The sequence below is a fragment of the Phyllostomus hastatus genome, unplaced genomic scaffold, assembly GCF_019186645.2.
Source record: "Phyllostomus hastatus isolate PE091 unplaced genomic scaffold, TTU_PhHast_1.1 phas_contig_159, whole genome shotgun sequence".
Lineage (NCBI taxonomy): Eukaryota > Metazoa > Chordata > Mammalia > Chiroptera > Phyllostomidae > Phyllostomus > Phyllostomus hastatus.
Window position 1 is genome coordinate 1,857,685 of NW_025333640.1, and position 14,261 is coordinate 1,871,945.

At 55.0% G+C, this 14,261-nt stretch overlaps 1 protein-coding gene across 4 annotated transcripts in view; it reads right to left on the bottom strand.

The window, feature by feature from the left end:
- KDM4B (lysine demethylase 4B) overlaps positions 1–14,261 on the bottom strand; it is a 126,673-nt gene that overhangs the window by 71,905 nt on the left and 40,507 nt on the right. For all 4 annotated transcript variants that reach the window (XM_045830952.1, XM_045830949.1, XM_045830950.1 and 1 more), the window contains exons 4-6: positions 12,698–12,873; positions 11,494–11,608; positions 8,569–8,762 (exon numbers count right to left, since the gene is read on the bottom strand). In XM_045830952.1, coding sequence (XP_045686908.1) covers positions 8,569–8,762; positions 11,494–11,608; positions 12,698–12,873 — 485 coding nt within the window. The remainder of the gene's footprint in view (positions 1–8,568; positions 8,763–11,493; positions 11,609–12,697; positions 12,874–14,261) is intronic.

Consider the following 14,261-nt stretch of genomic DNA (forward strand, 5'->3'; position numbering starts at 1 on the left):
ACAGGATGTGTGTTCTCACATGATCCACCGCCAGGTTCACACATGATTCAGCCAGGTTGTTAAGGTTTTAGTGTGGGGAAGATTGGTGAGAAGCAAGTCAGGTGAATGGGAGAATCTGTGATTAAAACCGTGTAGTGTTCCCTGACTGGTGTGGCTTAGTGGAGTTGCCAGTTCGATTCCTAGTCAGGGCACATGCCTAGGTTGCAGGCCAGGTCCCCAGTGGGGGCGTATGGGAGGCCACCACACACTGATGTTTTTCTCCCTTCTCCCTCTTCCTTCCTCCTTTCCCCCTCTCTAAAAATGGATAAATAAAATCTTAAAAAATATTCTGTGTAGTGTCATGCTGTACAAAATTCTCTGAAACTGCCCATTGCCACACCCACCGTGGTGGACAATGCAATCCTAATCTCACAGTCCAATGGCACTTGGCTGCCCAGTGTGAGACTTGAAGGTCTCTCTAGCATCAGGAGTTAACCTTCCAAATGCCAAAGCCAGCTCTCAGTTTTACATTTACTGCACAATCCTGACAAGCACCGACAGCTGGGGCCAGGGGGATCAGAACGACAGTGTGGTTCTGGCCAGCGTGAGGCTGAGGGCTAGATAAGGAGGGCAGGGAGGGGACCTGGGCAGGGGTGACACGGCTGTCCCTCCCATAAGCACCTGTGTGCACAGGCCCTCCTGACCATTTGGTTAAACCACTTATGCTAGCGCTGTGCTGTCATTGCGCTCCCAAGTGACAGAGCAAGCGGCTGCAACACCCAACTGGAAACAAAAGCCCTGCCCTGGGTTCTCAGTGACCACATGGGTACACACACATACACACAATCATGCAATATGAAAGCACACACTTACACACACTCTAGGTGACCAAGCACCAAGGGTTGCCAGGGGCTAAGAGCATTCCAGGATGCAGGACTTCCAGTTCTGGAGCCAGGAGAGTCTCACTGGTCACCCTGACCCACACGCAGGAGCCTTGGGAGGTGGCAGTGAGCAAGCAGTTTAGGCGCAAATGGAATAAAGGACAACCACTCTGATGCCATGGCCACTGTTATGGTCAGAAAAGGAGACTCTGGAAAGGTGGCCAAGGTGCTCCCTGCACCTGCCTCTCCACGACCACCTGCATGAGGCCAGCATCCCATAGCTCCCCCGGACAGGCTCGCCTCTGCCCTCGGGAAGGGGTTTCTGCTCTGAAACACTCTGTTGCTGTGTCCTCTCACCTCAGCTCAGCACCTAGACTTCCCCAGCATGTTAACATGGTACAAATCAAGCCACCTCCTGACATCTTTCTGGGTTTTATCCATATCTGGCCTCCCCAGGCGCCACAGCCACACCAACTCCGTCCTGACACCCAAGTGGGGGTTCAGCCAGCCCAGGGTAAGTGAGGGGAAGAGGGAGCACATCTATCTGCACATCTATTTACTCTCACATCTTGTACCAGTGATGGTGAAATGTTGGAAAGCTAAGTTACTGAAACCAATCTGTGAAGTTGTGAGGCTCCTACCAGCCTTGGCACTGAGCTTTCCCTGCCACCATGGGACCTTTTGGGATCGTGCCAGAGCAAGGTGGCTGGTAGAAGTTACCCTTGTGGTTGGAGGGGGCTGTGCCTGAGTCAGGCACCTTATGACTGACGCCCTGGAGTCTCAGAAGCCATGCAGTTGCACATGGCCAAGCAGGCCTCCTCCAGGCACCAGTGCTCTCCCCCAAGAGCCTTCAGGCTGCTGCCTGGTCAGCTTCCCATTGCTCCATCACCCACCTCAGACTTCCCAGTCTGCCTCCCTGGTGACAAAGCAGAGGCCCCCACAGGGCCTGGGCCAGGCATTGTGGTCCACCAGCACCACCTACAGTGAGACCTAGGGATGTAGCTTTGGGCAGCCAGGTAGGAAGGAGGAAGGGAGGTGCCTGGGCCCCCCCTCCACTCCCCACTTTGGCTCACTGGGAGGGATTATTCAATGCTGCCAGAGGTGTAGCTGGGACAAGGATTGATGTTGCCTCAGGTGGGCCTGCAGGGAGGTCCCCGGAGGCCTGACCCAGCAGTCCTCCCTCCCCACAAAGAACCTTGCTCAGACCCATGAATCTTAGGCCAAGCCCATCCAGCCTCTTGTCCAGGCTGCAGTCAGAGAACAGGTCACATGGGAGCCAGCCAATGCATGCACACTTCCTCCTTGTGCCCCAAGGCAGGGAGTATCTGTCCTCAAATGCACACACAAGCTCAATGCACAGAGGACCGCCATGCGTACCCCGGTGCAATGCACAAATGCATATATGCAGATGTGCACACACATGCACACTCATGCACACAATCACGTGCATACACACACCTCCAGAGTACCAAGAACGGACAGAGATGGCTGTGCCTGCTGGGAGTTTCCTGGCAGCAAAGGCTGCCCAATCCTTCTCCTCTGAAACTCCCCTGAGCAAAATGCCAGAGAAAAACTCTAAGTGTAGCTGAATCAAAGCGAAAAAAATTCTCCAAGCCCCTGGGAGCCTCAATCAAGCTTCTGAAAGGTCAGCGAAGGGATAGAGCTCTGAGATAATCTTCCAGACTCCCAGGCTCTCTTACCAGCATTCCCTTCACCAACCTTGCACAGAAGGATCCGCTCATCGTACCTTAGGATCGTCCAAGAGCTAGCAAGGGCTCTACACCCTTTATGGAGCACAGTCAGACTCTCTCCCCTGTCCCCCACTCAGGGACACTAACACCAGAGACTTGGAAGACTGTATCCCAGGTAAGTCAATGTGGGAGGGATGGAGGGGCTGCAGAAGCCAAGACAGAACTCAGGAAAACTTGCACTGCCACCCTCATGGGAAGCTTCAGAGTCTGTAGCCTGAAGGCCACGGTCAGAGCCTTGAGGGCCAACCCCCAGAGGCAGGAGAGCATCCTCCACTGGGCACACCCCTTCTGGAGGGGAACAGGGATCTCCACCTCCTCCAAGAGCAAGTGGAACCAGAGGGAGTTTAGGAGAATGAGGAGGGACTGTGGGGAGGGGGTGATGACCTTGCCTAGACTGTGTTGATGTCCCTTCAGCTAAAAGACGTTTGCTCTGGCCTGTCACCAGGGAGGGGCTTTATCTCACTACAGCATTTAAAATACAGAAAGGAAAAACAGCAACTGGACAGCTCTGCCTGCAGCCCAGCCGTCAATGTAGCAGCCCACGAGGGGCCCTGGCGCCCAACGTGCAGCTTTCGGCAGCCCAGAGCACTGGCTCCTAGGCCCTCATCCATCTTGCCCACCACTGTAGAAGCTGCCGGCCACTGCTCTTCACAGTGGTCCTCAGCTCCTGCGCTGAGCTCATGGCCCAAGCTGGCCTCACCCTCGAAAGCTGCCATCTCCCAAGACTGGCCTGTGAGTCAGGGATAGCAGGGTACCCTAAAGCCTTTGCCAGCCTTTGCCCAGCAAGCAGGAACACAGGATGTGACACAAGGCACCTTCTGCTGCCCTGAGGGGCAGGCCCGAACCACAGTAGGGCCAAGTAACTGACTCCTTGCAATGGCAGTAGTGTGTGCCAGGGTACCCCGCAGAGGGTGGCAGGCACTCTGCTCTTGTCTCCAAGGTGCACAGCACACTCCAGATGGTCCAGATGTGCCCAGGGAGACAAGGACTGACCAGAGCCCAGTGCTTTCTAATTTCCAAACCGGAACTCTTTCCTGGGGACACGTGAAAGCAGCAGGGAGGACAGGAGGTGGCAGGTGCTGCATTTGACGGTACTGCTAGAAACACTGTATAGCGCTACATCTGAGAAACAGTGTAAAACAACACAAGGTGGGTGTGTCACACATGGAACTGATGTTTCCAATGACAGGCCTGGGAGCTGACCAGGCCTGACACCCACAGGGGCTGAACCAGGAGGCAGATGGCTGAGGGGAGGCCGTTGGACACAGTGTCCCTGGCCCTGGGACCACTCTGTGGGGACAAGACTGTGGGGATATCATCTCTGGCTAAACCACCACCTCCCACAAACTTCGAGGCAGGTATTTGGCCAGGACAGCAGGTTCTATAGGGCACAACCTCTGGACACTGAGCCTAGGCTGCCCACCACCCAGGCACTGCCCTGTAGGGCCAAGGTCTGTGCCTGCCCACCCTACTGGCCTCAGTAACCAACAGGGCTGAAGGGTTGCAGGAAGGCTGGGCAGTAGGAAGGCCAGTCCTCGGTGAGTACAAGTGCCAGTCTATTTTAAATCCCCATCTCACAAAATATTCTGAAACACTCGAATGCTTTGGATATTCCTAGCCTCGCTGCCTGAGAGCACCACATAGTGCCAGCCTTTCAAAGCAGATTCTACGCTTTTATCGACACCAGGCTGTTCACGTCACTTTGACACACAAATCACACTACTGAAGTAGCAACAGACCCAGAAAAGGCTTCATAAAACGCTGTAAACCTGACGATGTCAACACTTTTAAAAAAGTACTACCGAAATACTCCAAAATGGCTGCAATTAAGCTGCTGCAGACACCAGCAGAGCAGTACATACATTAGGGAGACAGGCGTGTGAATGCAATCTGCCAGAGAACATCCCCACGCCGGGGCCCGGGGGAGGGGTGGGGGCAGGGCACCACCTTCCCAAGGGGTTGCCAAGTGGCTTCCTGCACCCCCAGCCCAGGGGCAAGAGCGCACCTCACCTGCCCACCCAGCTGGTGTCCATGTCAGCCCCACAACACAACACGACCTGGAAGACCAGCTCCCACGGGCATGGGACCTGCTCCACACGCAGAAACCTCAGTGCATTGGGGCTCTGAGAGGCTGACGGGTTAACAAGGTCCCAGTACCCAGGTCTCCTGATGGTCACCAAGCCCTTCTCTGGGCCAGGCCCTGCTGGGAGCTGGGCACAAAAGAGAGTCCAAGAGCCCTGCCCTCATGGGGCCCGTGATCTGGTGGGGAGACACTGAAGCCAACTTCCCGACCTCAGTCCTGAGGAGAGAATTGAACCAGTGCCCAGCAAGACGACCAGGCCAAACTAACCAGGCAGGAAGCAGGGAGCTTCGCAGGGGAGGGAGGCAGGGGCCCTGCAGCTGAACCCTACACAGCCACACTTTGAGAAGCCCCTTTTCACTGGCCACACTTGGTTAGTATGAGAGACCCCCAAGTGCAATCCCACTTCCTTTCATAACCAGAAACCAAGACCAAGGTCAAGGTACCTTCTGGAACGTTCTTCCCTTCAGAGGACGTGCTGCTGTGTCCAATGCTGGCCCTGTTGACAGCTTCCCCATTGCTCTCAGGAATCGAGTTGTAGGAAAGGATGGAGGTAGGCTAGTGGATGGACACAAGGGCCACCCCAAGAAAACCAGGGATGGAGCATGGGGCACCAGGGGCCTGTCCTCAGGGGCTGCAGCCTGGAGAGCACTGAGTGCTGACAAGAGGAGGTGAGCATGCAGAGCCAGCTGTCTGTCATGCTGCGTCACTCGGGGAGGGGGCTGCTGTGCCCACACATTCCCAGGGTCCCCTCCCATGGATGGCCCTCAAGGACTTCCCACCTCACTGTCTCATGCTTCATCTCTCTCGAAACCAGCCCCACCACCCTCCCACCACCCTTCATCCCGCCACTTTGCTGTGGCCCCACCCTCTCGTGAGCAGCTGGCCTCCTTGCCAGGCTCCCTGCCACCACTTATTGTGCCAGCCTCCCTTTCCTGGGCACCCTCACTGTCTGCTGCAGGGCCTCATGCCCCCAGAACACACTTTGTCCCCAGGGCCACATCTGAGAGCTCAACCTGCCCTCCAGCCTGGGCTGGGATTCAGCATTGGCTTTCTCTCTGGCTAGCACTCACGATCATTCTCTCTCATTCTCTCTCTCTCTCTCTCTCTCTCTCTCTCTCTCTCTCTCTCTCTCTCCCTCCCTCCCTCCCTCTCTCTCCAAAGGGGGTTTTCTTCCCTTAAGGTGGCTCTGGCAGACAGACCCCAGTTAAAACCGGGCATCCTGGCAGGGCTGAGCAGAGGCAGTGTCCCCACTGCCCATCCACCCGCCCAGCAGAGTCTTTGTTCTCCTCCTACTGTGGCTACCAAGGGGCCCTGGGATAATCACTGCCCAGTGGGTTCTTTAGGTGGAGTCTAAAAAGGATGCAAGAACCTGGGAAATTTCCACAGCAGATCTGAGCCAATGGTCCAGAAGGGCGGAGGCGCCATCTACTGGCCTTCACGGGAGCTGCACTGGCCAAACTGGGATACAGAAGGCAGACAGTCCCTCAGATACCTGGCCAAGTCACTAACCAACACCAGGAGATACCATCCAGGCCAGTGAGTGGGTCCAGCACACACACACACACACACACAAACACACACTCACACACATACAGAAACACACATACATACACACAGATACTCCCCCCCACACACATACACATGTATATATTCACACACATACAAGCATATATATACACTCAGATTCACACACACTCTCACACTCACACATGAACATGACCCAGACTGTGGATCCGCATGGGGAGTCAGAAGGCTGCCCTGGGCACTCAGCCGGCTCAGCCTAAGGGGCGCAGGCTGACTGCGGGGAGGAGGCAGGCAGAGCCCCCAGGGGAGAGGCAGACCCACTCATCCCACAAGCTGCGCCCCCAGGCCCTGCCCTCCTGCCCGCAGGTGTCCTCTTGGGGCAGAGTGCAGCCCCCTCTCCACCAGGCCTGGGCTAGGGTCTCTAGTCCCTAGTCCTAGTCTCTAGTCCTGGGCTAGTCACAGCCTAGCCTCACCATGGAGAGGGGAGGGACCCCTGGGACCTCCTGGGCAGCACTGGGGCAGTGCCACTGACCAGGAAACACTTCTACCTGAGTGCCCAGAACCATGCTCATGGTCATGAGATTCAGACCTTCGTGCAAAGGCCAACCCGTCAATCTCTCTCCAAAGTGATTCCCAAAAGGCAAACACCTCCCAGCCCAGAGGTTTTGATGATCAAGGGCTAACACAAAGCCACAGGAAACCACACAGGAGAGAAGGGGACTGAAAAGAAGAAACTCATAGAAATGCACAGGATCCCCAAAAACGCTCAAAGTAGCACAGCTCAAAGGTCAGAGGGCCCAGGGCTGGCAAGAAAATGGCCCCAAAGACACCCCAGTCCTAGTCCTGGGGCCTGTGGAAATAGCACCTCACATAGCAAAAGAGGCTTTGCAGATAGATGAAGGACCTCACAATGGGGATGACCCCGTATTACCCAGGGTGGGGGTCCGGTGTCATTGTAAGGTCCTCAAGAGGCAGATGGAAGGGTTAAGGTCATGGGGATGGAAGAAGCTGCACTGCTGGCTAGGAGGAAGTACAGAGAGGCCACAAACCAGGGATGTGGTGCCTCTAGAAGCCAGAAAAGGCTGGATTCTCCCATGGAGCCTCAAGAAGAAACAGCCCTGCCCACATCTGGGCATTAGCCTTGTGACACGCCTGACCTCCAGAACGTGAGAAAATAAATGTGTGTGTGTTAAGGCTTGTGGCCATTTGTTACAGTAGCCCCAGCACGCTCATATGAACGCCCCATCATGTCCATGTCCAATGCTTCCCTACCCTGTCCTATCTGTCTGAGTGGGAACTGCTTTGTTCGCATGAGAGCTGAGGAGAGCATGGTCACACAGCCAAGGGCAGAACAAAATTTCCTCCCGGCTTTTGGGCCCTCTGCCCAGAGCTCCTACTCCTCCCCCACTCAGCAAAGGGCTCCAGGAGGTCCAAGTAACTGGATGTGCCTGTGGGTACCAGCTCAGCTAAGGTAAGGTGTGCCTTGGCCAGGGTATGCCTATGTCCCCAGCTGTGCTGTGTCCCCATGCCCCCTGCTCCCCACTGCCCCAAAGTGCCATAATCTGCTCCTGGGCCTCCTGCTTCCCCTTCCACCCCTCTGAGCATCACGGATTGTTGTGATAGCAGAACCTTCTAAGACAGCTGGGGAGAGGCAAGGCGATACAAAGCCCGGGTCACAAGTCCCTGCTAGAAACCACAGCGAACAAACAAAAAGGCAGCTGCCGCCTGGCCTGCCAGCAGAAGCTGGATGTGAGGTAAGTGTTCAGCTCAGAGAGTCCAGAACACACAGTGAGCTGGACATCTGACCCAACCTGCAGGACCCCCAGTCCAGCACCTGCAAACCAGCAGGGCGCCCCAAGGCAGCAGGTGCCAACTGCTAGCCTCACCCCACAACACGAAGGCCAAGAGCAACGTGAGGGGAGACTCGGTGCTTAAGGCCTCCCAGGCCCCAGGCCCCAGGCCCGTGGCCCCAGGAGAGCCCTCGGTACAACAGCCACGTGCCTGACTCAGCCTGGGCAGGAGCCGAGGGAGTTAAGCACCAGCCACTGGTCAGTGGGAGGCTCACTGCATGTAAACCCCGAGCTCCATGAATCAGGAAGCTCATTTCGGAGGGGCATATATCCCTCATCCCCAAACTGCTGGGTAAACTGAGGCTGCCCTGAGCCAGTAGGGGCAGGCCCAGGAGATCTTGAGCTACCAAAGCTCCAATCCTGGCCCACCTTGCTTGAGAGCCCTGGCCACAGGAAGCCATCCAGAAGGCCCCCCATGCGTGCCTGACCCCAGAGGAGCCTATGCACAGAGAGGACCCTCGTCCCTCTGAAGCAGGGTGAGCTACTGGCTGGACACTCACCACGACTTAGGCTCCCCAAAGTGCAGGTAGTTGATGCTGTACAGGTCCATGTCCTCCGTGTGCCAGGCAAAGGTGGTCTTCCACATGCCGAAGTACAGGTAGGGGGTGTTGACGCCCTCAATGATGGTGCCACACTCACGTTCCACCATGTCCAGGATGGTCCGTAGGTTCCCGATGTTCCACTGTGCCACATCCTGTGGGCGGTGAGCACACAGTCAGTGTGGGGCCACCCCTCAGTGCCTGGGCAGCCCCAGACACTGGTGGGAGAAGGGAAGTGTCATTCCCTAGGAGCCTGAAGCCGCAGTGTGACCCCCGTGAGAGCCCAATAGCCAGCAGTCAGCCCCACACCTGCCCACCCCGGTATCCCAAATGTGCCCTGAGCTGCTCACACACTGCAGACACCAACCAACTGCCCTGTGCCGGGCAGCAGGGAAGAGCTTTCTTTGGATTCCACGCTGAGCTGTGTGTTAATCTTGGCAGTAAAGACTGCAGCTTGGTCATGAGTAATTAATGTGCCTCAAAGTCAGTGACACTGAAGGAAAAAGACAATTGCCAAGTGGGGCTAGACCAGCGAAGGTGCCAGACAGCCCTCCTGGCCCTTCCCTGTGGAGGAGAGGGAGGCGGTTCTCGGACCAGGTAAACAAGGCTGGAATCTTCACCTGCCAGTCTCATCTATTCTTAATGCCACAAGCAAACAAACCATGTCTTGTCATAAGAGCTCATAAAATATGCTTTAATCAACTTCCACTCCCTGGAGAACCCTTCAGGCCTGTGGAGTGGCTGAGTGAACATCAGTGTTCTTCCCGTCCCAACCCACCCTGTACCACCCACTCCTGGCACAGTCCAGGCCCCTGATGTCCAGGCCAGTGGCTGGTTTTGCAAGGTGAGTCCTGGCAGAAGCCCCGAATGTGAGGCAGAGGCAGCAGCCAGCCCCTCAGCGTAAGAAAGAAAAGCCCAAGGTTGCCTTGAATAGAAGCTGCCCAAGGTCAGGGCACATCAAAGACAGGTCACCTCCCTAAGGCCCTGTCCACCTCACCGCACTGTCCAGCCTACATGTCCACAGTACAGCTACTAGGCCTGGGGTCTAGTCTAAGCCAGGTTAATAACTCATCGTGTGACCAGGGCGAGTCATTTCTCTGCTCTGAGCCCCAGTTTCCCCACCTGTAAAAGGAAACTGCTGCACCAGGCTGGGCATGGGAAACGCAGGGCCCCAAGTCCTCTTTGGGAGCCCAGGGCAGGCGTCACTCACGATGTCGGCACTGGCCCCGCCGAGCCCGCACTGGGCAGCACAGTCCTTCCCAGGGCCCCTGCTGTGCCCGCCTGCAGGCTGCACGTGACAGCAAACCCAGAGAGTCTCAATGGACAAGGTTCTAGTTTTTAAATTTTTACTGAAGATAATAATGCAGGGTCTTCAAGAAATTGAGAAGACAAGCCATAGACTAGGATAAAGTATGTACAAAAAGTATTTTCTGATAAAGGACAGTTCTCCAAAATATACAGAGAACTCTTAAAACTCAATAATAAGAAAACAAACAATCCACTTAAAAAATGAGCCAAAGACCTGAACCTCACCAAAGAAGATATGCTAATGACAAATAAGCACATGAAAAAATTCTACACCTCATTATGTCATCAGGGAAATGCACATTAAAACCACAATGAGCTACCACTACACACCTATCAGAATGGCCAAAATCCGGGACACTGGCACCACCAAAGGCTGACGAGGATGTAGAGCAGCAGGAGCACTCCTGCACGGCTGGTGGTGTGGAACACGGTGCAGCCACTCTGGGTAAAATAAAATGCTGGCCAACGATACACATGGGGACCCACGCAGTGGTCCCATTTCTTCCAATACCTTTTGGGAGTCACAGGCCCTGCCTATTCCAAAGGGCTCCTCTCTGGCATCCAGAATGGTCCCCGCCCTTCTCAGGAGGAGATGCTATTCCCACCCAGCTCCAGCCAAGATCAGGACTCAGGTGGTGCCCACCAGCTGCTCTGATGGTGAGCATGGGCTGAGTGGATGAAAGAGTGTCTTGGTAAGAGATGACCTTCAGAATGACAACTTGGGGTGAGGGCCACCCCAGGAAAAGGCCAGATTTTAGCCTGGGGTACCCCATGCAGAACACTCCCAGGAGCTAGGCTTAGTAACTGAAATTAACCCAAGGACATCCATCCCAGGGTTACCTGAGGTCCCATAAATATAAAGAAACTGTCCCTGCCCTGGCTGGCGTAGCTCAGTGGATTGAGCGTGGGCTGCGAACCAAAGTGTCACAGGTTCGATTCCAAGTCAGGGTACATGCCTGGGTTGCAGGCCATGACCCCCAGCAACCGCACATTGATGTTTCTCTCTCTCTCTCTCTTGCTCCCTCCCTTCCCTCTCTAAAAAATAAATAAATAAAATCTAAAAAATAAAGAAAAAAAAAAGAAACTGTCCCCTAAAAAACACGGGTCCCACTCAAACCTGTCTCTGCTTAACACCCACACCTATCTAGGCCTCTGCATCATTGCCATCAGAATCTGGTCTATGTCCTTAGACAGGCCAAGGCCAGGCCCCCTCTGTTGTCTGGGTGTCCCCAGAGCCTCCCAGCCCAGCAAAGGGACCAAATGTAGGTGAACCCATTGGCAGCCTGGCCAGCTGAGAACTTAGGGCTCCTAGGGTTCCAAGGGTGGAGGATCAGGCACGTAGGGCTCCACAACTCGGTAAGAAAGATTTTGCAAATCAGAAAAACCACAGGATCCCTTCTTCATTTATTCTACAACTAGGCACATAGTTGTAATGGAAGGCCAAACAAAAAGCCCACCTATGCTTCTGTGTTATTTTAACTTTCATTTTCAACTCCATTTCCATTCAGACTTCTTCACCTCCACCATGGAAACCACATCCCTCATTTTCCCCAGAACCTCTTAGACTTGGGAACTTACATCGTCGTACAAGGAGCCACTGATGTCAGCCCCGTAGATGGGAGAGACAAAGGTGAGGTTCTTCCAGTACTTGCGTTCCAGGTCGTCGAAGTCCTGGTGCCGGGGAGTGCAGTATCTGTGAGCGAACAGCACACGGAACATGGGGGGCTCTGAGCATGGGCCTGATGATCCCAGCTGAGCCAGGCCCAGGGCGTCCACTGGATACACCGACAGACGGGGGCTGCTCAGACCATGCACTGTTGCCATCGGAGAGCACAGCCCAGAGAACACCAATGGGGCTCCACGGCTGCTGGGAGGGCACTTCTCCCAGGGGCCTGTGCAGGATGGGCAGACGGCCCTGCCTGGAACAATGCCTACTCATCCCATCTCATCAGCTAGCCGGGCCTGTGGCACCCAAGTCACAAAGCACATCGCGGGCAGCTGGGGCAGGTGGTCGGGCACAGGCTCTATTGCTTCTCATCATCTCACTGCTCTGTAAATACTAAGAGCACCAATGATGGTCCAGGCACTGTCCTGGGTGCCAGGAGCAGTATGTGAGCGGGCAGACAACACCATGCCCTCAAAGGACACTTATGTTTGAGAGCAAAGGCACTGCTGGAAATGCACAGATGATTTCAGAGAGCCAGGGAGCTGGGAGTAACAGAACAGGAAGGAGAAACCAGTGGTGTGCCCATGAGCACACTGTGTATGCACTGTGAATGCTCACGAGTGCATCCATGAGCACACAGAATATGTGTGAGTGTGCCCATGGGGGCACCCTGTTGAACAGGAAAGCAACATGCAGGGATGCGTGTCAGAGAGCCTCTCTCTGAAAAGGCACTGCAGGACCGAGACATTATAGGAGGCTGTGGGGGACGCAGTCCAGGAACAGGGGACAAGGCGAGCCCCCAGAGGGCAGCCTTCAGCAGTGAACGTTGAAAGCAGCATGAGGTAGAAAGGTAGCCAGGGGCTGGTGAGGGTTGGAATTTTGCCCCCTTTGAAATCAGGGGGCTCTGAGCATGAGGTGCCAAGACACGCTCAGTGCACCCAGAGCAGACAGTACATGCTTTGTGGGGACATGCTTTGTGTGCCCTACCATCTCAGCCCTCCCAGAGCCCCTGGGCTTTGCATATCAGGGGAGTGGAAGCCTTCAGGGTGTGGCTCCACCTCAAAGCCAGGGTTTCAGGGAACCCGCGCTACACCCGCCTGGGTCCCAGATGCATACTTCTCGCTGTTGGCCAGGCGGCGGTACTCCCCAACCGTCATGGCTTTCTTCTGGATGTTGTACTGCGTGAAGAGGCCTGATTGGCCTGTCACCACCTGCTGGATGGGGGCTGGGATAACCACATCGTCGATGTCATCGTATGTCTGCCGTGGCTTCCACTCCTTCGGAGGGATGATCTGTAAGACCAAGGGGGAGTCAGAGGTGCCTCCAGACAGGCACATCTGCTCAGGGCAGGGAGCCGAGCAGAGGACACACAGCTCACTCCTGGGAGACCAGCAGCCACTACCTGGGAAGCACACCCAGGACAGCCTTTATCAAACACCCAAAGGACCTGGTGCCAGCAACGTGGGCACCGTCAGCTGCACTTGAAGTTCTTTGACACTGGAGGGCAAGGCCGCTGCACCCTTCTGTTTCAAAAAGGAGCAGGGTGTGTCTGACCCTCATTCTAGGAACCCACTGCATTGACACCCACTAGGGGTACCCCCAGCTCCAGGTGCTGGGGGATGGACATGGGAAACAGAGACCCACCAGGGCCTTCGACCCCATGGAAGAGAGCAGATGATAAATACTATGAGGAAATAAGGACACTCGGTAAAAAGGCAGCCAGTTATAAGTACTAAGAATGTAAAATAAAGACTGGGTAAGAATCCCAGAGACTGAGGGGAGGGTGACAATTCAAAGTGGGAGGGGACCTGAGGAGGTCATCTTTGAGAAAAGGCACAGCTATTTCATGGAAGTAGATCCAACAGGCAACCACCAGGCCTCTACCCTGAGTAGACGGCAGCTCTGCTGCCCTTCCCTGCTCTTCCCCACCAGGGGACACTAAGCGCTGGCCCAGAGAACTTGATGTTTAGGGCACTAGGTCTGCATACATCCTGAGCAAGCACTGGCCTGGGTTTGCTTAGGCTCAGGAATCCACTCCCAGCCCCTTCACGCTCCTGGTCAGAGGACAACTTCTGGGCCAGACAGAGGGCCTCCTGGGTGCCAGGCACACTTCTGTGCGACCCCACAGAGCCAGCTGGGGCTAATGTCTCCCAGTGCTGGGTGGGCATTTGCAAGCTTCAAGTCTCCTTTCAAGGTGCCCAGGAGGCCACCCAACAGCTTTGGGAAAAGGAACTAACACAATCCATTTTCTTCTTTTTTTTAATTTAAGATTTTATTTATTTTTTTTTCAAGAAGGGAAAGGAGGGAGAAAGAAAGGGAGAGAAACATCAATGTGTGGTTACCTCTCATGGGCCCCCTACTGGGGACCTGGCCTGCAATTCAGGCATGTGCCCTGACTTGGCATCGAACCAGCGACCCTTTGGTTTGCAGGCGAGCACTCAATCCACTGAGACACACCAGCCAGGGCACCCCAATCCATTTTCAAAGCATCAGCCATAAACTCCGGAGAGGCTGAACCCTCACCCTGCTGAGGTCCAGTGAGGGACAGACACCACACTGATGCCCAAATTTGCCAACAGCTTAAGGAGGGGCTGAAATCCATTTCAAGGATTTGGCTATCAAATCTATCACATCGGCAAAAAAAAAATGTTTTGCTCAGCAGCAAAAACATTTACTTTCC